Source organism: Xyrauchen texanus, chromosome 21, assembly GCF_025860055.1.
Source record: "Xyrauchen texanus isolate HMW12.3.18 chromosome 21, RBS_HiC_50CHRs, whole genome shotgun sequence".
NCBI lineage: Eukaryota > Metazoa > Chordata > Actinopteri > Cypriniformes > Catostomidae > Xyrauchen > Xyrauchen texanus.
In genome coordinates, this window is record NC_068296.1 from 29,152,515 (window position 1) to 29,179,306 (window position 26,792).

The following is a 26,792-nucleotide window of genomic DNA, read 5'->3' on the forward strand; positions in this document are numbered from 1 at the left end:
TGATTGGGTTTGCACAAACTCTGGTCTGTCCTTTTATATTGTATGTTGTAGAATGACCAACAATAATGTATTGGGCTGTATGGAGGCAATAGCTTCTTAAAGCACTTTGTGTAGAAACATGCACTGACATTCCTGATCATGTTATTGGGGTCATGTTTCAATGTGATTTTTGGTGTTTATAAAGCAATAGCCACATGCTTTTAGAAAAAATCTCACAATTCATGAACTAACTACATAAACCCTAATTTCATATACAAATGGTCTGGGTAGCATCCTTATGTGAGCATTCTCTGGCTGTTGTTAATAGGGAGTGGTGTTTATTTAACATTAAATTAATGTTAACCCTATTTACTTTATTAATACATGTTCTTGGCCTTATCATAAACTATTCGTCAGCCAAGATCTCTTATTTATCGACCCCTCCCCTCCGACCACCTGTCAGAGAGAGAGACCACTTTTCATGATCCCAACAGTTCCTGATGGATAAAATCAAGTTCCACTTTACATTGTTTCTTCATTATTGCTGTTGAATAGCATGTTTCACTCAGAAATGTGTCCCATTATGGAAGTAAAATGGGTTGTCAATTCTGAATTCAAATGTAATGTTAGACTTTCTTTTATGCAGCAATGAAAGTGTGTAGGAAGGACAACCTTCCCCCTCACGCTAGCAAAACTCTTTTCTGTGTGAAATTCATGCCAAAGGTGTGAGCGCAATAAAGGGAAGACGAAACCGTGTATATCAGATCATTTCTGGAAAATATTTATGCCACAAACGCAAATCATTTACACATTTGCAGAAGTTTATTGTGGGGCGGAGGGCGGGGCCGGGTCGTGATCCTACACACCCGGTCCCGTATTAGGCTAATCAAGCCTCCCGAGAGGGATAAATGTCGCCTACATGCAAGCATGCGATTCTCAGCGCCCTTGCATCCCTAAGAAAAAAATCGGCCAAAAGGGGAAATTTATCGGCCGATGCTAATCGCATTTTGTTTACGTCTTGTGGCTACACTTTTGAAACAGTGAGTATTTTAACGTTTATGAATTGGCCCCATTAATTTCCATTGTAAGTGCCACACTGTAACCTACATTTTTGTCACAGAATTTCTTTTTTGTGGTAATCAGCATTATGCCAAAATGCTGTCGATTTGAGCTTAACCTGTTTTGAATATTCCTTTAATACAAATTTGTCTGAAGTGCATGATCACACAAATTAATTATGCATTAAATGATGAGAAGTCCACACAATGTATATGTCTTTAAGGTGGAACATGGAAACAAACCAAGGACTGGCAAACAGATGCCTGCCTAATTCGTTCAAACCTGCTAAATGAGTGAGTGGCTAAACATTTTACAAGCATGCACAAACATATAGGCTTACACAAGTGCAAAGAAATGCTCTCATGTTTTAGTGGCAAAATAAAAGAGGTAGTTCTATGCTGAATCATTCTGAAAGTACATTGAAATGACTTGGAAGTGCTAGTGTGTTAATACTTGACCTTGGAGACGCCTGTATGTTTAGCATTGTGGTAGTCACCATAGAGACGTCAGTGCCCTACACGAGGTTGAAAAGTGCAGCTCTGTAATTAAAAGCTGGAAATGCGCTTTTTTATTAAACACACTTTCCAGGAGGGTTCCCTGTGTAGAGAATTATGTGAAAGTAAACCATGCTTGGAATGTTGTTAATACTGAGACAGGAGGTTTAATTGGGTTCAGTTCACATAATAATAGTGCGTGGTTGATTAAGTTTGTTTATAGAAATGTTAGAGACTGTACTGTATAGTTCATGGAAATAAAATTGTTGTTGTTGCCGGCCTCTAGCGGTCATCAAGCGAATTGCAGGGCTTATGTTTACTGCATGCGGGCAGCAGGTTCTCTTTCATCATCTTGTGTTCGAGATCCACCTATGGGAAGGACATCCATACCTGACCTCTGCAGAAGCATCCTATTGCACCAAGTCTGGCTAGATAGACAGAAGAAAGCCCAGCAGCGTCTCTACTTTCTTCGAAGGCTGAGGAAAGCACATCTCCCACCCCCCATCCTCACTACATTCTATAGAGGGACTATTGAGAGCATCCTGAGCAGCTGCATCACTGCCTGGTTTGGGACTTGCACCGTTTCGGACCGCAAATCCCTGCAGAGGATAGTGAGGACAGCTGAGAAGATTATTGGGGTCTCTCTTCCCTCCATCAAAGACATTTACAAAAAACACTGTATCCGCAAAGCAACCAGCATTGTGGACGACCCCACTCACCCCTCTCACAAACTATTTATCCTCCTGCCGTCTGGCAAGAGGTACCGAAGCATTCGGGCCCTCACGGCCAGACTGTGTAACAGCTTCTTCCCCCAAGCCATCAGACTCCTCAATACTCAGAGACTGGTTTGACACACACACGTGTCCTGAGTTGCACTTTAATTACTGTCACTTTATAACTGTCTGCTACCTCAATAACTGCTATGTGCATAGAACATTATCTCATAGTATGTTATGTTTACGTTTTTAGAAACTGTCATCTTTTTGCACTACTGTGTACTGGTCGGCGCTGCACTGTGTCTATTGTCCTGAGTGGTGGTGGTGTAGTGGTCTAAACCACATAACTGGTAAACTGGTAATCAGAAGATCACTGGTTCGATCCCCACAGCCACCACCATTGTGTCCTTGAGCAAGGCACTTAACTCCAGGTTGCTCCGGGGGGATTGTCCCTGTAATAAGGCTCTGTAAGTCGCTTTGGATAAAAGCGTCTGCCAAATGCATAAATGTAAATGTAAATGTTCATTGTCAGAAATGTGTTGTACTGTCCCGTACTTTTTGCACATGTTTGCACATGTTTGCACGTGCACTTTATATAGGTATATATAGGTATTTTATTTCGTTGTGTAGTCTCATGTGGTCCTGTGTTGGTCCTTTGTTGTTTTTATGTAGCACCATGGTCCTGGAGGAACGTTGTCTCGTTTTGCTGTGTACTGTACTAACTGTATATGGTATACAACAATAAAAACCACTTGACTTGACTTGAAGAACATGACCTATGCTCGTTAAGGACCCATCCCCTTACCTAAGAACATAAAATGACCTGCACGCACTGCTGCTCCTCCTGCTCCCTTGACATTCGCTTCTCTTGACCGCTGTTTTTCTCTCAGCTCGGTTGGAATTTGACACGGATTTTACGGAGTTTCACCCTAATATGTCATTTTTCCAAACATACGGCTTCCTCCGGGATCATCCTATCGCGTCCCTGCCCGGCCGCGTGCGGTGCCCTCATCGCAGCCAGAGACTCTCATCCTTTCTGTGTCGTGTGCATGGGTCTCAAACACGCGGAGGCTCTAGAATTTCCGTAAAACTGTAGCCACTGCCTGGTGCTGCCTAAAAAACTGCTACCTAGAGCACCGACGTCGAAGTCTCCAACTCTGATGGGGGAAACGGTGAAGACAACACGCTCCTGGGTCCCTCCCGGGGTGCAGCTTCTCTTAGCTGGGCCAATCAAAATAACCCGGCATTTCCTGAGGTCATTCTCTCAGGGGACCCCTCGTTTGCCAATGAGCCGGCTGGTTCTACTGACTAAGACGATGCGGGCCTTCTCGAGGGTTCGGAGTACGAGGAGTCCATCCCGTCTTCCATGAATCCGCAGGCTAACGCCCCCACGGCCCTCCCCCAATCCGTTTTCATCGAGGTTTGTGAGCGAGCGGCCAGCCCTCAATATTGAATGGCCAGACCTACAAAGTGCCACTGACCAAGAGAGGGATGTGTACGACAGGAAACTCCTGAGACCCCCCCTCTGGCCCGAGAAAACAAATTCTCCCCGTCCTCCCTGCATGTGCTAAGCATATGAGGTATTTTTTGGGGGATCCGGTCCACCTCAAACATGGTCTCGCGGGCCTCGAAGTGAAGGATATGATGGCCATTGGCATGGGTGACCCCCCCCCCCCGCCATCGAGCCCTCTAACGCCAGATACCTTAATCCCTCTCAAGGTGGCCTACTTGCCCCCCCAACCCTGTTCTCTTCAACAAAATGGACCGATTTTCTGCCTCCATACACCAGACCTCTTTCAAAGCCTCTGCCTTGGCTGTCAGGGCCCTCAACGTCTCCTCCCTTCTCTCTGCATACCATGCTGAACTCCTGGTCGACATGGGGCAGCAACTAGAGAAAGGGACCCCCCCGCACCCTCTCTGTGGAAGGAGATTGTCACAGTCAATGACCTTGTTCTCCGTAATGCCCGTCAGGCCGTCCAAGCCTGCGGGCGCTCTGGCTTTCTCAGTGGCCTGAGAACGTGCGCTTTGGCTTAATCTGTCAGGCCTCCCTGACAGTGAGAAGCAGCGCATTGCGGGTGCCCCTATAGAGCCTGGCCAGGCTCTCTTTGGCCCTGCCGTCGTTTTAAACAGCTTTGCGATGATAAGAAAAAGGCTTAAATTATGCCTTCCTAGGAAAGCGGCACCGGGCAGGCGCTTCCCCGGCTCATGTGGGGTCACTTGCGTGTCACACAACAGCTTGGCAGGCTGTGTCGGCTCCCGAGTGGGTGATTCGAACCATAATGAACGGGTACAGACTCCAGTTTGCCAGGAAACCCCTGCCTTTTCGGCAGCGTTATCTTTTCTCACACAGAGAAGAGCGCTGCTCACATTCGGAAAGAAGAAATCTCCTCCCTCCTCGCGAAGGGGGGCGATTCACGTAGTACCCCTAGAGCAATGCAATCAGAGGTTTTACTCCGTTATTTCCTAGTTCCAAAGAAGGACGGCTCTCTCTGTCGTATTATGGATCTCAGAGTGTTAAACAAACATTTGAGGAAATACAATTTCAGAATGTTAACACACGGCACACTCGCATGCTCAATTCATCAGAACAACTTGTTCACATCAGTCGATCTGAAAGATGCTTTTTTCCACATCAGCATCTGCACCCCCGCACAGGAAATTTCTTCGTTTTGCCTATCAGGGCATATGCTACGACTTCACAGTCCTCCCTTTCGGCCTCTCTCTGAGTCCGAGGGTGTTCTGTCTATGTGCGGTCGTGGGCTTAGCGCCGCTGAGAATAACAGGTCTAAGGATCCTAACATACATAGACGATTGGTTAATCATAGCCAATTCCAAGGAGAAAGTGGTGCAAGACACTCGCTGTGTGCTCATGCACATCACATCACTCGGTTTCAGAGTGAATGTGAACAAGAGCAATTTTACACCTGCCCAGAGTTTTATATTCCTGGGTCTGGAGCTGAATTCAATCTCCATGCACACACACCATTCACAAGAATGCGTTCGCTCTCTAATTAATTGTCTTTCACAATTCAAGGAGGGGACGAAATTGCCATATCACACATGTCTCCGATTACAGGGTCTTATGGCATCAGCTATTCAGGTTTTGCCTTTGGGCCTTCTGCGAATGAGGGCATTCACGAAGTGGGTTTTATCCCTCCACTTCAACCGTTCCCTTTACTGGCTTGCAGGACCTCACTGTGTATTGTGCAATCGGGGAGCTGTCGATGTCTCCCATAGGTGGAGCTCGAACACGAGATGATGAATGAGAACAATAGGTTACTCCCGTAATGCTGGTTCTCTGAAACATCGAGTGGAGAGATCCACCAAGCTTGCCCCGCTGGCTGCACGAGAAGTGAATATACTTACTGAGGAGCAGCAGCGTGTGCAGGTCGTTATATGCTCTTAGGTAAGGGGGTGGGTCCTTACCAAGCATGGGTCACGCGCTCCTGTCTGTCTAGCCAGACTTGGTGCAATAGGATGCTTCTGCCGAGGTCAGGTACGGATGCGCTTCCCATAGGTGGATCACGAACACAAGATGTTTCAGAGAACAGGGGTTACGTGAGTAACCTATTGATATATGCTTAAATGTCATGCTTGAATTTAAATGCAGTATGATATCCTTTCTATAATAATGAGTGTATGTGAGATAACCTTTTAACTTGGCTTCATCTAAGCATTTCAACTTTGTGTTCTCTCAACGAATGATGTTGTCTAATTTTAGAGGGCTATAAAAACAATAAGGCACATTAATGCTACATTCTTTCGTGTGGATTTATGAACACTCTGAAACGTTGCATTCTGTACACTTAATGTAGAAGCACTCTGAATACATTTCTGTAGCCCCTCAAAGATTAATATTTTCCTTCCTGGGACAATATCCAAAGTTTCCCCCATATTTGGAAGAATACCTGTGTGAATTTCTCTTTGGGAGTGTTCACTGTGTTTTGATGTGTATTAGAGGCAGGACTCTATTGTTTATAATGTGATAAAAGGTTAACCGGGATGTTTGAGGAAGTTGCTCTGTCAGGATTGGTTGGGCTATGTTTGGTAATAAAGGCATTCAGGCGGAGTCAGAAGAAAAGTGTGCTGTTTATAGAGTGCTGCGTTCAGTCGCAGAGATACAGAGCTGAGAGATTCATCTGTTTAACTGAGGAAAGTACGGTGTTCACCACACTCATTCGCAAAGATGACTACCATGTTCAGATACCCTGTGTTTCCAATCCTTCCAGGTGAGATTTTGGGCATCAAATGCATGTGGGTAGTTGATAAATAAAATGGATATGCACTTTTTTTCCCCATCATCAAAATTGTAGGTTAAATTCTGTAGGCTGTTTATATGTATAAGGGAAATTGTTAGTTTTAGATGTTGTAACTGGTCACAAATTCTACCATTTTCTATTGCCTTTTTAGCTGTTTTGCGATTAATTTAAGTAGCCTTTTGGTGTGAATGATTTTTGTTTGTTTAAAAAGTGCTAATATTTCACATGGAGTCTCAATAATGTATGTAATATATAATATAAAAATGCAAGTGAAAAATGCTGTTTGAAATTATGTTTGAAATTCTATGTCAACTACCCAAGTACTGAGTTGTGTGCACTTGTACTTGATGGTTTGAAGCTCATAATTACAAATATATGTTTTTTATATATATATTGTTCCCACTATAGTAATTAATTATACAGTAGAAATATGCAATATGTGTGACATGTGCACTGATGTAAAGTGTCATTAATTGCTATTTATCAAATATATTCTACAAATCATTTATAAAGTTGATTCAGGATTGTAATGGGCACAAAGCTGCATGCTAAATGTTACATGCTTGTTTGTTTTGTTAGTTTAAAATTAGTATCTATATGCCTGTAAACAGAGAACAATGTGAGATAGTAGCCACATGGATTCATCATTCATCGTCTGTTTAATTATATGATAATAAATGATAAGATAAACAGATGAGAAGGGCTTTATTCATTTCCTGATATCCAAGTTTCGGTGAAAGCATAAGTATGGATTTGATTATTATTTTATTGCTTTATATTTTTATTACAGATTATACAGGTAGATTTTTTTTTTTATTAGATTACATGTAAATACTCTTGTCAAACTCTTGACTTATTCTTTTCACATGCCATATTGATCTTATAATGTTTATATGGAGTGTGACTAATTATGTCACTAGCAAATGCTCCGTAAACACTGAAGTGTTGATTGATTTGTTGTTATGATGTTTATGTCATGTTTTTGTCATGATTGCAGTCTGTATGTATACAGTTTTAATACAGTTCCTTATTCATCAGATCAGTTACTGTAACTTTCATGAAAGAATAAATGGCCACATTTTTCATCTGATCCCTACACTGAGTGCATCAACTCTTGGACGTTTTTATTAAGGAGCAATATTTACCCCTGGATTTAATTTTCAGGGGCATTTTTTTTTTTTTTTCATTTATGAGGGCATATTTGTCTCATCCATTTACTTCAATTTAATCAATTCATTAATACAAATTTTCAAGATTTGTTCAACTTGTTTCATGTTTCAACATAATCCATTACGTGGGCATTTTTTACCCCTGCATTTTGAATTGTGGGGGCATTTTTGCCATGAACCCCCATTAATTTCTGACCCTTAATAGAACCTATAATAGATGGAGAATTTTAAGTCTCTCTCTCTCTCTCTCTCTCTCTCTCTCTCTCTCTCTCTCTCTCTCTCTCTCTCTCTCTCTCTCTCTCTCTCTCTCTATGGCAGTTCTGGACCAGGCAGAAGTACCAGAAAGATTGTCCCGTGTGCGGAGCATAATGGCCGAGCCGGACTATATGGATGGTGACAGTGAAGAACTCATTAAACCCCAGAAACTCATCAACCCGGTGAAGACTTCTAGAAATCATCAGGATTTGCACAGAGAGCTCCTCATGAACCAGAAAAGGTGATGCAACTTAAAGTTCTCTCATAATTTACTCACTGTCATGTTGTTCCAAAGCTGTATGGACTTAACTTTCTTCCATGGAACACAAGAGGAGATGTTGAACAGAGTGTTGGCATCAGGCACATTCACTTTCATTGTATGGAAAAAACATGCAATGAAAGTGAATGATGATTTGGACATCTCCTTTCTTGTACCTCTTCCCTCATTGCATCTTGGCTCTCATTTGTGAAATACATCCTTTTTTTTTGCTTCGCCCCCACCCTACTGCAATCTTGTTTCCTCCTCTCACATGCATATGTGCATCATTATCATCACCACTGCAGTGATGAGTCTTGGCAAAACACTTTGTTCAGAACATGCTGTGAGGCAATGTGAGTGATGTGACCATATCTAAACTTTATGTGGAGGACTTAAAAGCCAGGGTTGGTCTTGTTTCAACCTGAAGGGGGATTACTTTTGCATGTACATTATTCATGTTATTACACTACTACAAAACAGATAAATGCACTTGAAATATTGATTTGAATTGAAATAATTGTATTGTGTTTGAAGTTAGAGAATATGGGGTGATATACAGTAGTATTAGATAAAACTAGCACAGCTGTGTAGGTAATCGGTTGCCTTGAAAAAGTTTAGCAGTCATTATAGAAAATATTTAACCGCGGAATGCTGCGATTTGACCAATCAGAATCAAGTATTACAGATCCATGAAGTAAATGCCTAGATGTCTTCCTTATGTGCCACAAAGATCAATTTCATCTGTTCCACTGTTGCATATTAAACAAATGTGTTCTTGAAAAGTAAGAGTCAGTTTGAAAGTTGATGCTACCCTGAGGACTTTCTGGGTAAGATGAACGATTTCTTCCTGTCAGATCTGTCTGTGTTTGTGTGCTGTATCTAGGTAGACGGAGGCCAGGAAAAATGCACTGGAAACAATAAGTTTGAGTCATTCGTTCTAGCCTTCTCTTTTTTTGTTTTGCTCTCATTGGTAGTGGTTGTTATGAATAGTGTCAGCAAGGAAGGACACATACTCTTATGTAAACCTTTTTTTTTTTCATTTGGAAGTTATTAGGAAGATCCATTGGAGGTAAATTTTGTTCTTGCAGCATTAATGTGAGTAAGAATGGATAAGTCACAGTAAAAGTCATAAAAGTCAGTTACCAAGATGATTATATAAACTGCTGTCAAGTTACTCTCACCTCCTACTTCAGCTGTTATTAGTTGAACATGAAGAGATGAATGTGTCCCCTGCAGTTCAGTGCAGGGGACACAGAAAAGGGTCAAATTTACCCAAAAAGAAATCATAATTCTGTCATCATTTACTCACCCTCATGTTGTTCCAAACCTGTATGACTATAACTTCAGTGGAACACAAAAGGAGATAATAGGCAGAATGTTATCCTAAGTCACCAATAATTTACTAATCTAAAATGATCTGTCCAAATGTAAGTACTAAATTGCACGTTCAATTTGTACAAATGTTGGTGTTTGCTCCTGGGTGATATTTCATACTGGTTTAGCTTCTATGGTATTTAAATTCCACCATATAAAGACTGTTTGAATTTCATTTATACGTGAATTCATTAAAAGTGAAGTGTGGATGGTTTTATGCTAAAATTCTTCAAGTAAATATTTACGTGTGTGTGTGTGTGTGTGTGTGTGTGTGTGTGTGTGTGTGTGTGTGTGTGTGTGTGTGTGTGTGTGTGTGTGTGTGTGTGTGTGTGAGCGTGTATTTATCACTTTGTGGGGACCAAATGTCCCCATAAGGATAGTAAAACCCGAAATTTTTGACCTTGTGGGGACATTTTGTCGGTCCCCATGAGGAAAACAGCTTATAAATCATACTAAATTATGTTTTTTGAAAGTGTAAAAATGCAGAAAGTTTTCTGTGAGGGTTAGGTTTAGGGGTAGGGTTAGGTTTAGGGGATAGAATATAAAGTTTGTACAGTATAAAAACCATTATGTCTATGGAAAGTCCCCATAAAACATGGAAACACAACATGTGTGTGTGTGTGTGTGACCACCACAGGGTTGTTTTTTGTGGGGATTGGGGAGAGGGGGTTGTGGGGATTACATGTTGATTGTATAAACTGTTATACTGTATATATGAATATAATGTATACATGTTTTCTTTTCTTTATTAGATTTAAGGAAAAAATTTAATTACAAAAAAAGAAACCTATTTGAAAACACGTGTTTTGTGTTTTCGTTAAGACGTCACTGACTCATACTAGATAGGGAGTGGAAATTATGAGTGCAAGTGCTTGTTTTGGTTTTTAAAGAAAGGGAACATTTCCATAATCTTAATGGGATTATTTCCAGCTGTGGTGCTGGGAGAGATGCTGATAGATGTAGAGTTACATAAGAAGGATTACAGCATCCCAAAGACTTCCCACCAACCCTCCCTTTCTCTTTCTTTCTCCCTCTCTCGCCCACCTTCTGTCTGCCCACCCTGCTGTTTACTAGAACACAAAGTGTCTGTACACTGAAAATGTTATGAAATTGCTTCTATGTCCAGGGCAGAAGGTGAAGAACATTGAGTGATGGAAGTCAGACTATATATAGTCCATTGCATCATATACTGTATTAGATAATGCATTGAGTCTGGAGGGCAGGGGTGGACTCGGAGGCTTTTAAAATATATAATCAAGGCCTGAATCTTTCTTGCCTTTTCTTTCTTTTTATGTCTCAGTCTGTTTCTCACATCTTAGTTATTTTGTCCAGCTGATTGTGATGAGTAACCAGAGGGAAGTAGGGACAAACTAACAGTTTCTCAGGGACCAATGTGTTCCTGCAGACGGTACTGTTATATAATCAGTGACGGCATTCATTGAATTACCAAGGTAGAAAAATCTTCAGGAATGCCAAAGCCCCTCTCTGTTGAAATGATAACGTCAAACCATCAGTCTTATTTCAAGGTTCCCACACGTCCTGGAAAACCTGAAATTTTGCAATGCAGTTTTGCAGTCAAGGAAAATGAAAAAAGTTACCTAAATATCCTGGAATATAATAATTTTTCCTGGAAAATATTTTAGTTTAATAAAATTGTTTGACTGTGTTTTTAACAAGATTTTTGTTACTTTTACAAAAACATGGTAACGATCGGGACTCTGAATTCGTATCGTGTTTTCACTGCCGGCGGCTGCACATTGTGAACACATCAATGTTTAACTGTCATGAACAAAACCTTTTTCATCTGCCATAATCTCTGCTTTGCTTAGATGAAATAGTTTAAGTATTGATGTAATACAGAATAAAAACATTTTCGTTCCAAAATTCCTGCTGTTAATCCCAAAAACATTATAGGTAAGTTATACATTTTAGACAGCAATGACCGTTGGACCACTGATCTTTTTAAACCAATTCACACTTGTGATTCGGCCTTCACACCTCGGGATGTGAATACATTTTCAATAAGTCAACTATCAGAGTCTGCTTATACATCGGATACCACATATATTATGTGGAAAACACGGACAGAATCACAGAATCTAGTCATAAAAATGGCATTAGCTATAAAATGCAGAATGTCATAAAATATGACATATTTGGACAAACATTTATGTTTGAATGCACAATTAAACAAATCAAAGTTTAATTGAATAAATATGTAATCTGGAAGTGATGAATGTGTTAAGCCGGCCGCTCATACACTGAAAACACCTCATCATGATCATCAAATGCGCTCTTGTGTGTGTGTGAGATAACAGAGAGCAGAGCACACTGAAGTGCACAGCACATACAGACTATGTATTTATTTTATTAAATCACAGCTTTATTGGGATAAATAATCACACTGGGACATGTTGTGTATTGCTAATCTGGAGTTGAGAAACAACTGCCAAAAACACACAGAAAAGCCAAAATAAAAGCTTGATTTAAATGGACAAACCTTGAAATTGTTTGTTTTATTTCTTCTCTTGACATTTTCACCAATGAAACAAGCATGTCACAGCTCATAAATTCAGTCCAGTGTCTGATGCAAATTTGTTGAGATTTGTCATTCTGTAACCAGACTCTTAACTGTGTTTATACAGACTGTTTAGTGCAACACAGAGGAAGCATAAATGCTTTTGCACAGGAATCCCAATCGTGGGAAACAAGACCCAAAGCACATCCTTATGGCAGGTGTAAATAGGGTCAAGGTAGCTCTGGTGTGTCATGTAATTTACATAGAACTTCATCAGAACCATGTCTTACAGTATATGCACAGACCCTTAGAGGAGAGGGAGGGAATAACATTTATTTTAATATTTTTGCATTCTCCCAAAATTGTTTGCAACCCCTCACAATATGTTTTGTGTTCCCTCGCAATAGCTTTATCCATCACTTACAAAAATGAACAATTGCTTCATTACAGTGGTTATACTGTGGTATTCGTTGTGAAAGGAACAATGGAATTGGAAAGCTCTCAAAGACTAAAATAACAACCTATTTGTTTTACTCACAGACAAAAATATAGCGGGTAATATCGAAGTACATGTCTTTTGAAATACTGTACATGTTACATGTAAACCAGTGTTGCTTATAAGTATTTTCACTTATAACTTCACAAAATATAAACAGAACATAAAATATCTTAGCATTACTTAAGAGGAGGGGATTCCTGTTAAAAGTACCTCTTATTTATTAACATTAAATTGCATTAAATTAACTCCCATTAAATCTGCCCCTTGCCACTCTGCTCTCTAGATATCGTTATCACATTGACCAATTACTTAATTATAATTTAGATTGCGATATCACAAATATATTTATAGTCCGAGCAGGAAATAGTGAAGTATATCAGACCTACGAGTGAGCAATAATCTTTTAGCAAACAAATAGGAATAAACCAACTAATCAAACACTTGACTAAGCCATACTGCAAATCAATTGCATCACAGAGTTAAAAGATGTCAAATCTGTTCTTAAAAGCCTTTATTTTTCCCCTGTCTGATTTGTTTTTCTCTTGTGAAGGAAAAGCCTCATCATTTTATCAGATGGAGCAAAAGTCGCCACTTAGCAACACTGATTACATGTTGATTTAATCATTCTTGAGAAATGTGCCCTGAACCATAAACCAATGAATAGTTTCCGTGTTCTGATTGATTCTTCTTATCAAGCTTGTGGTATGTAGCTGTATTGAAAGCACATTCATAAATTCCATGGATCAAAGGTGTTATCTGTCCGGCTGATATATTCAATACTGTACATCTGTCTAATTAATGTCTGATGCACTGTTGTTCTTCTGTATCAGAGAAGAAACATTAAACACGGTGCGTAAAGCTGTTTTACTTATTGTAATGGAATGAATAGTTGGAGGAAGAAAGTGACAGTGTTCTGAAACTAAATCAGTGTCATGACAAAGAAATGGAGGAAAGGCAGATGTGTTTTCTGGACTCATGGCAGAGGTTTTCGTAATTCCAGTTTTTTGTTCTCTCATCCTCGAGTCATATAACTGCTACCCAAACAGCCAAAACATTTCAAAGCTCTGATATTCTCATCTGATCCTCTCGTTTTTCTTCATACTAGTCTAGACAGAATGACAAAGCAGTCTACCAGTAATCTGGTCTGTTTATAACACTTAAATGACTTGATGCATGATAAATCAGAATTGTGGTATAGTAATAGGCTGATATATGAGCCAGGGTGATTATTTGGTCAATATTTAGCAACTTTTTTTATAGGCATTGTATTGACTGAAAATTGTGCCAGCTTAGGCAATTAACAACCTCTCCCTTGTCTAAAATCCAAAATCTATGGTCAGCCTTGTCAATGGATAATGGACATATAGATATATATATATATAGTCTCTGCTTTCTCTTTTCTAATTAATCTGATGCTCTCTGTGTCAGCATCAGCCTTTGAAAAATACCCATCCTTTGACCACTAAACCAAATATACAAATTATATTTGAATAAATATAAATTAATTACATGTGGACAATATTCTATATACTAGGGATGCACTGATGTGTCGGTGTACTAAATGTTCAGTTGTAAGTCAAAGCCACATGTGAGATGGTAAATGAAGCTTGCAACATGCTTTGTTTTGGGGCAGAAGACTTTTTGGGCTATGACGGCTTCGTGGCCAGGGATGTAGCAGCAGCACAAAGTTTTAACGCTGTTTTAAATGGTGGAAGAGATTTGAAGTGCTTCCTCTTTTGAATGCAACCGGTTTATGGAATTCTCTACAGATGACATGCAGGGCTCGACATTAAGCATTGTGATGTGCTTGTACTTCGGACAAGTAATTGGTCATTCACTTGTCTGCTTAAAAAGGTTACATGTCCAGAGAGAAGAAAGGACATGTATTGGTTACATGCTCAAGTAACATGTCAGAGTTTCTGTTGTATGTTTTCTAAAATGACGACATGGCCAACCTAATAGTATATACAATCAACTAGATACTCTGGGACAGAAATGTAAACAGTGCTGGGTAGGGGAAGTTATTTTATATGACATGCACGTACGGCATCCATCGCCATCATTTACAGCACTTCTATGGAATAAGATCTAATTTCCCATCATGTTATTGCAGCAAGATCTACCAAATATACATTTATTAAAATACCAAAATGTTTGTAGTCTTTAGTGAAATATGATGATTTTTGATACCAGCTTTAATACCACAACAAATAATAGCCTAGCACTAACTAAATTGTTCTCAAGTTATTCTCAAGTTATTATTCAAGAGTTGTAAACTGTCATTAAAAAAAAAAACAATGAATAGAAATAATTAAAAAAAACACTATACAACAAAAAAATTACAAACGATGAAAACAGTGCTTTATAACAGCTTTTTAAAACAATTATAGTATCAAGTATTAAACATTCAAAATGAATTTGACAGGAAACTACAATGGGTCTTCCCTGTATGAATAATACTTAAATACTTTTATACAGTAAAGTTATCCAGCCAAGAGCAGTGAGTGGATTTGTCGTTTTCTTTTTATTGTTATTTGATTAATATTAAGGATACAATAGACAGCGGCAGGTCTATTAGGTTACATTTAAACTTAAGAGTCATCCATTTTTTAGATACAAATCAGTATTTTGGCAGAATTTTGAAATGTATTTGACCGTTTAGACCGTTCTCAGAGCATACGCACATGTAAGGCGCGCCGCACACACACAAGCCACCTGTCAGTCAAACAGAGCCCATCTCCAAATAATTTAACCATTGTTTTTCTTTTTACTAACCAGGTCTTCTTTGGCAGTGTGAATTGGTGCAGTGTCTCCCATGTTGTAGGAGAACTTGTGAGAAGTGGGGCGGGGTTTACGTGGATATGGGCTTTTCCCAATCAGTGGGCATTTTCAATCCATTGAGATTCCCTTCTTTCATTGGTTAGTTAAAAACGCCCATCCGGGTTTGAACACGACCTCAGATTTCTACAGTGAGCTTCCCTACTTTCATTGGATAGTTTAGAAATGGCCATCCCGGTTTGAAAACACCCATAGATTTGAAAAGGTCTCGATTATGTATGTAACCTCAGTTCCCTGAGACGAAGAGAATGAGACATTGTGTTTTTCTAACACATATGGGGAGTGTCCTTCCACACAACTTAGTTGAAACCTCTCTACAATAATGCCAATATTCTAATATTGGCTGTGGTGTTTGAGCCCTGCCTTTTTAGGCGCGAAACTGTCCGCTATAAAAGCAGGCGCTCTAATATCATTCCTCCAAATTTTCTGACTGTGGAACAAGGAGAGCATTGCTCGCACCTCAAAAGAACTCTGAGTCTTGTAGTGCGGCTAGCATTCCCAATGTCTCGTTCCCTTCATCTCAGGGAACCAAGGATACGTACGTAACTGAGACATTCCCTTATGACTCAGTACACTTGAAATTGTGTTTTGCTAACTCATATGGGGAACAGAATCCCATCATGCTGCACTACACGACATAACCTTCCAGAGAGGAACATGATGCCGCAGTCCCGTGGGATGGCGACCGACATGAGTGAAGATTCCGCCCCCTGACTCAAGTAGTCGAAGGCGAAGCAGTAGAGTGCTTCTAAACAAGAGATAAATCGCTGTCTTGAAGGAAGAAAATTCTGAGCAATGGTGTTTGCGTGCCTGCTTTTATAGTGGACAGCTTTACACCTGAAAAGGTGGGGCTCAAACATTATAGCCAATATTAGAATATTGGCGTTATTATAGAGAGGTTTCAACTAGGTCGTGTGGAATTACATTCCCCATATACATTAGCAAACACAATGTCAAGCGTACTGAGTCGTCGTAAGGGAACACCCATTACTGTTCTGCAGAGACCTATACTTCAACACGACAAAAATCATTCATCATGTTTTTTTTTTATCTTCTATTTAAAATGTTGGCCTGTCATGTGTTCAACAGCTCTAATCAATGTTCAATGGAAATTATTTAATGTTAGAACAGAGAAAAAGATTTTGTACCTCTTTGTACATTTTAAAAATATAATTCCCTAAGCAAAACAGTGATCTGATGACAAAATAAGGTAAGTGGCAATGTATTGGTATCGGCCAGAAAATGTCATATTAGTGCATCCCTACTATATATACACTTTAAGTTTTTCATAAATAACTAGGCCAGTGATAGTTCAATTGGAGAAACATGAAATGGAGAATTGCACAACAACGGTGTCGATGCAAAATAGTCATTTAAAAATGGTTAAATCTCTATGCTCTAAATGTACAGGAGCCTCTGGTCATTACAAACCAATTGCAATGTTTAAAACCCATCCAGGCACCCATCCATACTGGATTACACTATGTGGGGCAATCAGGATATTCACAAGGACATGTTCACAGTCCACACTCTCGCATTATGTAACTGCATGGATTATTATCATCCCCAAATTGTGTTAGATTCATTACATATTTTGCTCTCTCATTGAGGTACACCCTGATCTACATTATTGAGTGAAATGAATGTGTTATGAAACTGAACGCTGTTCTCATGGTGTTCCAGATTGTAGCACTTTTATTGTATTATTTTATATTGGGTTGTCTGGAAGAGTAACAATGTTTAGTGACTGATTATTCCTGGCACAAAGCTACGGTAAATGGTGTAAACGTACTGACAGTTAGTGGTGTTTGCTAAGACATGGGTTAGAACAAACTTCGGCACATACAGTAACTGGTTCAGCTTGTGATACGAACATTATGATACCTCAAATCATGCAGCTTATTGGGGAGAGTTGTGCTTATAATTTGATATGCAGTTAGATATTTTTTGCGTGATGGATGCGAAAACAGGTGAACAAATCCCATTGACTTTCTTTGAAGAAGGGATTTGAGCATATCTAGAAACCGGAATATCATATAACCATGAAAACAAAAATTTGAAAATGTACATGTAGATACTTTTTACTTATTTTCAAGAGTTCTTATTGTTTCCTTGTTTTTAATATAGAGGCCTTGCTCCTCAAAATAAGCCAGAACTCCAGAAGGTGATGGAGAAGAGGAAGAGAGACCAGGTGCTGAAGGCTCAGAAAGAGGAGCTGGAGGCCCACAAGAGAAGATCAGACCTTGAAATCGAACTCATGAAGAGACGGGAGACACTTGAACAGGTTGGTCCCATCCTAGCAAAATAAAATGGTACAATATATACAATAACGTATTTTGTCATTATTTACTCACCTGTTCCAAAACTCATGTGACTTTCTTTTTTCTGTGAAACACAAAAAGAAATGTTAGATAGAGTGTTAGCCTCAGTCACCATTTACATCTTTTTTCCATACAATGAAAGTGAATGGTGACTGAGACTGTTAGTCCTTAAATTCTTCCTAAAATGTCTTTTTGTATTCCACCATAGAAAGTCATACAGCTTTGGAACAACATGAGGGTATGTAAATGTTGACAGAATGTTCATTTTTGGGTCAATTGTCTCTTCAACTATCTTCTTTCTCTATTTAGTTGGAACTAGAGAATGATAAAATCGAAGAGGAGCAAGAAAACACCCCAGAGTTCATCAAAATGAAAAGCAATCTGAGAAGAACCAAACAGGAAGTGGATGGGCAGGAGCGTGCCACCTAGAAACATTTGTTGACATGACAACTAGACTGTGGTTTGTGGGGATTTCCTGGTGTTCCTTCCCCATGTGTCCCTGTGAAACACGTGATTATAGATGATTGGTTCCATTTGCCTGCTTGCAGACTCAGCCAGTATTCACTCAGCCTCTTGTCCTGAACAACAATCATAAATAATGAGGATAACTTTACATACTTAATGTACTCAAACAAACTCTTGCACATGGGCACAGCCTCTTTGCCACTGGTTGGCTTCAAAGTACATGCATGGTGGAACAGAATCAAGACGATGTGGTTGTGGTTGAGGGCTTTTTCTTTTACTTTTTTTGGAGGGGGACACATTTTTGCTATTTTTATTTTCGAAAGCCGAAATGGAACACTGGATGGACTCTTTTAAGCCAAAAACAATGCTCTTTTATTTATGCTCAGTGTAAGCTTTTTGTTAGCTTTTTGGCTCCTCAAGTTCAAGACTCACATTTTCCTCATGGTTGAGGATATAAAAAAGAAAAAGTGACCTAAATATAAAATTCCAACAGTGCAAGTTTTGCTTGTGTGATGCGCCATGCTTGCTTTTTATAAATTGTAATATTTGTGCTCTCCCTCTGCTAAATTTCATAAGTAATACTAGTTCTAGGTTTGTGAATTTTCTTTAACAAATGTTTTTGTTATACTTTTTTACAAATATGTTACTAATAACTTAATACGCTTTAGTTCAATGTGATATTCAATGCAAGGGCATTGGTTTTCCTTCACTTGAGTGGTAGCTGTTTGCAATCAGAAAAGTCGAAAGAGAACATAAGAAGTTTATTAAAAGAGACACTTGGTTTTGTGTAGATTTGAGCCAGTAAATAACCATTCTTTGTGCTCCCTTAAAACTTCTTTTAATAAATATTATTTTATCATGTTGAATTCTACGTTAATTCCATCTCTGTTTGAATCTCTGCATGATCAAAAGGAATCTCATAAAGAGATTTTCTACTACCACAATGGAAATTAAAAATACCACAATTAAGTATTTTATTCAGATGATTGTCAGATAGTATAAATGAGAGAATGGATAAAAAATAAGTCAAGCAAATTCAAGCATTCACAGAAGATAAAAAGGTAGGAGCTGGTGAGTCATAAGGCGTATGCACAGCAAGATCTGCACCTCCCATGAAATAAAATGAAACTGTCCCTTTGAAGGGATCAACCTGTGTCTAAAACACCATTCAAGGCTCTTATTTCTATATCTGAACCCCTCAAACCCTATACCTGTCTTTAAATTTCTTATAGTAAGTATAGTGACACTTTTATTATTATTTAGTGTCTGACAATGCAGCAAATTTATAGTCAAATGCATAGGGAATATGTTCCTCCAATGACGTGATAATGACCTCTTTTCAGTCACTACACATAACAAAATAAGAAATACAGTAGATATGAAAATATAGCAAATCTCAATTCCAGGGTTTCTTATGTAACTGCTCTATGGAACAGCTGGCAACAGAAATTGGAGTGAGTAAACTATGTCAAAGAGACTAACATGGTTGTGAAAAATTGAAAGGACTTTAACAGCTGCAATAACTCGTATGTAAAAATGTAAATGTAATTGTTTTACACTATTTGGCATATATTTAGCACATTGTGTCCCAAAGGGGACTTATCTTATGATCCATGTATGGTCTTTCAAAGTTTTGGCTTATGGAAAATTAAATGGGTTGAATCTGCTTTTTAAAGGGATCATGATGAGCCTGCGGCTGCGCGCCCATTGCATACGGCGCCCCAACCCAATTTGGAGGCGTCGGTTGTGACCAGAACGCATCGGGACACCTGCTGCAAGGGTACTCCTGCCCTTAGGAAGCAGAGGTCTGTCCAGGGTTTGAAGGTTTGGCGGCAGGCAAATAAATATATATCAAATATTTATTCCTTGAGGTCCACTTATAAAGTTAGTAAAGTTTATTACACAAAATACAGTCATGTATTTGTAAAACATGATCATTTTCCACCCTCATTCTGACCCTCTGTCAGAAACACTTGGTTTTGTTGCTTTTTCTCCTTTAAGACTTGCCAGTAAACGCCCAATTTTCTGATTGGCTCTCTGCTCTTGACTGACCTGCTCTTTCTACTTCCCATCTCACTGCTCACTGCTACTGGAAGTGGTTAAAGGTAAAGTGGGCGTTGATGTGTTGTGGAGGTGGTCGGATGGAAATCTCTACCGCAGTGTGACATCACAATGAGGAGGAAGTTGAAAAGGAGTCATTTGTCAGATTGGTTTCAACAAATGCTCTTTTTGCAGTGAGGAGGAAGTTTTGAGTTTTGAAACTTAAAGTATATTCTTATAATACAATGACTTCTTAGATGTCAAAAGATCAAGAAAAATTTGATTCCTCATGTCATGACCCATTTAAGAAAACAAATTAATGAAACTATGGGGCCTACTTTTCTTCTAGGTTGACAGTTTTATAACTGAGATTACTAACCAGATTTGATTTTTTTTTTACAGAAAGTGAATATATCACAGAAAGTTTCTGCAAAGCTGTTTTATTAATGTCTTGAAATACCACACATTGGAATATATATTTGCCAAAACAATACTGGCATACCATATACTGTATATAAAAGTGTGAACAAAAAAGGAGGAAAATAAAATGTTCAAACAAAACTCATCTCATCAATTGTAATTTTCTGTAAAGGTCAGCTAACATTATACCCTTTTTGGACATGTGCCATGGTTAATACAATATTATTTTAAGAACCTTGGAGACCCATGTATATAACGTGGTCTGTGTTAATCTCTCAGTAAATAAAGAATTTATAATGCAATGACATAATTTAGCCGTAAGGGTGTATTTGTGTAATTTGTCTTTGCATACCTTGGAGCTAATTTCCACTTGCTGGAGTATCAGCTAGGTATAGGTAAGTATGTGAGTTAGCATATGAGTTAAATTGAAAATGTTACTGGTTTGTGAAAAGGGAAAATAATAGTCCTTAAAGCAATATTCCAGGTTCAATTCTGTCATCATTTACTCACCATCATGTCATCTAAAATGTGTATGACTTTCAATCTTCTGCTGAACACAAAGTTTTTAGGAGAATATATCAGCTCTGTTGGTCCATAAAATGCAAGTGAACGGTGACCAGACCTTTGAAGCTTCATAAAAGCAGATCAAGGCAGCTTAAAAGTAATCCATCAAAATAATGATTTCAAGCTCGGTTACACTTCCTATAGTGCCATCCAGAGCGCGCATGCGTCAAGCACTAGGAAGTGTAATCAACTGGGATGGAATGAGGGTGAATAAATTATAAAATAATCTTCATTTTTGGGTGAACTACCACTTTAAACCCAATTGACAGCATTTGTGGCATAATGTTGATTACCACAAAAATTTGTTTTGACCCAACCCTCTTTTCTTTTTTTTTTTTAAAGCAAAAAACACTGTTACCGTGAGGTACTTACAATGGAAGTGAATGGGGAAAATACATAAATGTTCAAATACTCTCTATTTATATAGTATAGCCACAAGATGTAAACTATATGCACATTAACATGATTTTGGTGTGATAAAATCACTTACTAACCATTTCTGTGTAAATTTATATCAAATTTTAGAATTCCGTTGCCTTGACATCATCCTGCAGTAAACACTAAAACCCTTAAAGGTGCACTCAGTGATTCCTGAGAAACACTGTTGATATTTGAACTCAGCTGCCAAAACAAACACACCTCTTCAGTGGTCCTTTGGAAGCTTTGTCCCCCAAATTCATGCAAGCGAGATGTTTTACGTACACCAGCTCCAGACACTCACATCTCTCCTGCTACTAAATCTAATATCACAACAACAGCATATATGGATTCTGTGAAACATATAAAAATGTATGTTACCAACCTGTCAAGAAGAAAAAGAGCAACTTCTGCATCCATCTTCAAGCCTTTTACCTCTCTGAGGTCTCTCCACTGCTGAAAAGCCTCGCCGGTGTTGACGCGACTCCTAGCCCTCAACTTATCATAATCTTTTTTTAGTTTATATAAGTCTGACCTTTTTCTCTTGGTCTGTTTCTCAGCCATTTGTCCTCCTTGGAGTTTTGAAAGTTTGCATCAGCCAGATTTACCGTCGCACTTCTAATTAATTTCCCTCTCGCTCAGCCCCCACCCCTCATCCTGTGCACACGGAAGAACCACCCCCTCTTGCTGATTAGCTGGAGTAGTGTTGCGTGGATGTTCTGATCCACTTTGTTTTTGTCCCATTTCCAGAGTCAGGGCTGTGTACAAATACTAGATTTTTTCAGCCCACCCACAGATCGGAAAGCTAGCAGACTGTGAGGAGATATTTGCAGAATTTGACAAAAAGTGTATTGAATTACAATTATTGAATGTGCCTTTAAACTACCATAAAAATGCAGATTAATAAAACATTGCCACTTAAATAATGCCTGAGTTTTAACAGAAAACTTAATTTAAGCACTTCTATAAAATGATAAGCTTCCCATTTATGCCTTTAAAACCTCCTAAATTTGTCCCCTTTCACTTCCATTGTAAGTGCCTCACTGTAACCTCGATTTTTGCTCCTTTAAAAAAAAAAAAATTAAGAAAAGGTGGTACAAGTCAAAATATTTTTTGGTGTAATCAACATAATGCTACAAATGCTGTCGAATGATCTTAACTTGTATTGAATCCGGAATATTCCTTTAATTTGTGTATAGTGTGGGCAAACTGTAACAGTCTTACAAGCCTGTGACGCATGAGGTTAGTGGCTCTGGCTTATGGATTTGGAGTATGGAGGCCCAAACCTGAAAAAATAATAAATAAATAAATGTAATAATAAAAAAATAACTAAAGGAATAAATGTCTTTATAAAACAAATATAATTAGTTTTTTAATTAAATGTATTCCTGAATGTATTATTGTATGACTTTATTTGTTATTTTCTATATTTATTTTTAACTTTTTTTTTTATTTATTCATTTGTTTTGATTTTGTTTAATTTTTTTATTTATGTGTTCATTTATTTTTTATATGTATATTCCCACATATATTTATTTCCATATTTATATATTCCCATATATATTTATTTATTTGTACATGTATTTAATTTTACTTTTCTGTATGCAACATGCAAATGCGGGAGGCGGTCCTTGCGTAGCTCCAGTGCATCATTGGTTAAGAGCTCAGTAGTACTTATCGGAAGCAAATAAGATGGACGTCCCACTTTAGCACCCTCTGACTCGCACAGTTTAGAATATGCAGGGGAACATTTTGCAGAGAGTCTAACAATCCAGGATGTGCTACGACATTCATACCGGCATACAGCTCTCCTAAACCATCAATAAGCACCTCTACTCTAATTGAAACATAGTCTTTTGATGCATGTTATCGACTTCATTCGCTAAGTTGCTCAACTCTCTAGATATATGTGAATCGTCAGCTATAGATTTTTAAAAAATTATAATTTATTGCAGAACTTATATATACATACATACATAAACAATCAGGGAAATGATGCATGGTTGTATCTTTTACAATGAACAATCATAACAACAGAAAACAATATTATGGATTTGCGGACATCAAAATATGAAGTTATATACACAGAAAAACAAGAAAAGAATAAGGTGAAATCATATCTTTTATGAAACTTGCTCATTTTGTGGTTTTGTTGAAGAAACAGCTCCCCATTTATTTTGTGATTGTAGTATAACCAATAAATCTTGGATTGACTTAAGCTCTTATGTTTTTAGCAGCACAAATAGCTATAGTTTACATGATATGGCTATGACCTAACGTCACATCAAAACAAGTCAAGAGTAATCGAGCACACGCTTCAATCTACATTAAACCACTGGTAAGCATAATTATCATACAAGAGACAGAAATGTAAAAATAAATATAAAACTAAATACATGTGGGAATATTTAAATATGGAAATAAATACAGGTGGGAATAAATAAATATAAAAATAAATGTATGCATAAATAAATAATAATAATAAAAGTGAAAGAATAAAAAAGTTTTAAAGAATAAAAATAATAAAGGAAAAAAAGTCTACAAAAATAAATTCAGGAATAACTTTCATTCAAAACTCATTATATTTGTTTTATTTAAGACATTTATTCCTTTATTTATTTTCTTATTATTACATTTATTTATTTATGTATTTATTTATTATTTTTGCAGGTTTTGTTTTCCATACTGGCTTAGCAGCGACCCGTCAGGCAATACGTGGGGCACCTCCACAGAATTCACAATTGGGCGGAACCATTTCTAGCTTCAACTGATTTACTCTGAGACATTATGAATAGTCTTCCTCCGGGGGGCGCTTGGCGGCACAGCAAACCAAATCCTCTATAGTCGTATTTAAATTTTACGTTTTTTTTTTTTTTTTTTTTTGGTCTTCTTGATTGTGTCCATTGATAATCAATTACATGCAAGTAACAACATCCGACACACAAATATATATCCGACCCAATATCCTCAGCAAAACGTTTTTATAATGTGATTGTTACCCCATTGGATTGACCAGAGATGAGAAAATGAACATGTACCACGTGATAACACTATTTCGTGTTAGCCGTATTGTGTTAGCCGTCTATTTTGACGCTTCAGCAGCAGTCTGAACAAAAACTTGTAAAAACTAATTACAAAGAGAGTTTAAATTAAAATCGTAAAAAGAAGAGTTAAAATAGAAACATTTGTATTTAGTCTCATCGTTCCTGATCAACAATAGATGACCTGAAGCCCCGCCCATTTCAGGATTCCGTTGTTATGATCATTTCCATTTTACCCAATTTTTTATTACTACACGTTTGTATGGTTAACCCAAAAACACCAACAAAATTCATGCTGGAAAAACATTTATAAAAGAAGTAAATATCTACATTAATTATGAGTGTGTATTTAAAATAAACATTTTTTTTTTACAAAAGAAACCGAAAGTTCTGTTTTCAAACCGGCAAAGTTTCGGGCAGTGCAATCACGCTTCAGTCATGGCGGCGCAGATGGCGGTAAATTCAGGTCTGTCATATTATAGCTTTATATCTTTTCCCCCTCATATTTTGGGTTTGGAATTGCATTTTCTAGTTTAACTGGTTTCGTTTGCTATGTCCAGTATTATGGTTTCTAACTGGAAAGCTTAATTAAGGTTTAATACATGTAAAATGCAGTCTGTTGATTTTCAGGACGTTTTTCATTCGTTATTAATACAGTAAAGATTGATTACTGACAAAAGTACGTTATAAACTAATGTAAGGTTACAGATTTTAAATAAATATTACTCAATCACCTCTGTACGTGAACAAATTTTTTGACCATGCGTACATTTTGTTGTCGAAACCATCAATTTATATTATGTAATATAATGTACATTAGTATTAATAGGTGTAAAGTCGTTGTAGAACAAGCATTTATGCGATCTACTTTGTGGACTGTTGATTCTAATTTAAGCTAATTCAGTTCATGCCTCATAGCCAAACCACACGAGTCTACACACAAAGTTGATGTCATTTGGCAGTATGTTAATTGTATTACTGCATATTTTTAAGCCTATTCAACAACAACATTGAATTAAAGAATGGATTTTTTTTGTGTGTGTTTACTTGTGCGTATTCTTGTTACAAATTGAACGGCATCAATCACCACAAACCAACTGTGTCAGTTACCAAACAAGTACATTCTGAACAGACCATCAACACAGCCACCTCCCCAAATCTCATTGACCAAGTGTTATATATATATATATATATATATATATATATATATATATATATATATATATATATATATATATATAACAAGATTTTGTGGCTATTTTGTTTTAAATGTTTAAAATGTGTTTGCAGGAGCCAGTCTGTGGGGCCCGCTGAAGGAGCTCTGGGATGCTGTGGAAGGAGCGATATGGAGACGTCAGCCAGAGAGTGTTCATCTGTTAGATCTGCAGTTGAAGAAACACAAGCCCTACTTTCTTTCCCTCTTCAAAAATCCAGTAGGTTTTCCTTGTTATAGTTTCAAAACACTGACAATTCAGTTATGTATGCTAACATGAATTTAAATTTAAAGTAGGAAAATTTAGCTTACCTGTAAATGTATGCATGGCGACTTGTAAAATACAGTCATTTTTCATTTTGCAAAACAGCCAAAGAGTGCAGAACAGAGGGAGAAGGTTCGGAAAGCAAGCACAGAAGGCATTGCTATACAGGGTCAGCAAGGAGCTCGGCTACTTCCTGAGCAGCTCATCTCTGAAGCCTTCATCCTTAGTGACCTTTTTGACCTGGGAGAACTAGCTGCCCTAGAACTGCTGCTGGCAGGTACACACAAGTTCTGTTCAAAGGAGGCATACATTATCAACTTGGTCAAGTTGCTTTTACTAATGTGATTGTTATGTCTGTCTTTAGGAGAACACCAGCAGCCTCATTTCCCTGGGCTGACTCGAGGCCTGGTAGCTGTACTCCTCTACTGGGATGGCAAACGCTGTGTGGCCAACTCTCTACGTTCACTCATTCAGTCTAGACATGGGAAGACTTTCACCCTTGACTTGAGGTTTGGAGCTCTTCAGGAAACCACTATAGTTTATCTCAACAAGATCTTGGTGTTTACCCAATTAGGATATATTTTATCCCAGTAGTTTAAATGTGGGAGCAACCCTTGGCAGCTCTCA

At 38.1% G+C, this 26,792-nt stretch overlaps 2 protein-coding genes across 4 annotated transcripts in view; both read left to right on the forward strand.

Moving 5' to 3' along the window:
- Positions 1–20,794, forward strand: part of LOC127661558 (protein FAM107B-like) — a 35,274-nt gene extending 14,480 nt beyond the window's left edge. The window contains exons 1-4 of one of the 2 annotated variants that reach the window (XM_052152317.1): positions 6,318–6,477; positions 7,995–8,172; positions 17,547–17,703; positions 18,050–20,794. In XM_052152317.1, the coding sequence (XP_052008277.1) occupies positions 6,435–6,477; positions 7,995–8,172; positions 17,547–17,703; positions 18,050–18,169 (498 nt within the window). In that variant the 5' untranslated portion in view covers positions 6,318–6,434 and the 3' untranslated portion in view covers positions 18,170–20,794. Of the gene's footprint in view, positions 1–6,317; positions 6,478–7,994; positions 8,173–17,546; positions 17,704–18,049 lie in introns of those variants that run through there. The other variant, XM_052152318.1, reaches the window with a different exon arrangement.
- A 4,306-nt stretch (positions 20,795–25,100) lies between these two features.
- nup205 (nucleoporin 205) overlaps positions 25,101–26,792 on the forward strand; it is a 32,477-nt gene continuing 30,785 nt past the window's right edge. The window contains exons 1-4 of one of the 2 annotated variants that reach the window (XM_052152302.1): positions 25,101–25,153; positions 25,978–26,120; positions 26,271–26,442; positions 26,530–26,674. In XM_052152302.1, the coding sequence (XP_052008262.1) occupies positions 25,126–25,153; positions 25,978–26,120; positions 26,271–26,442; positions 26,530–26,674 (488 nt within the window). In that variant the 5' untranslated portion in view covers positions 25,101–25,125. The remainder of the gene's footprint in view (positions 25,154–25,977; positions 26,121–26,270; positions 26,443–26,529; positions 26,675–26,792) is intronic. The other variant, XM_052152301.1, reaches the window with a different exon arrangement.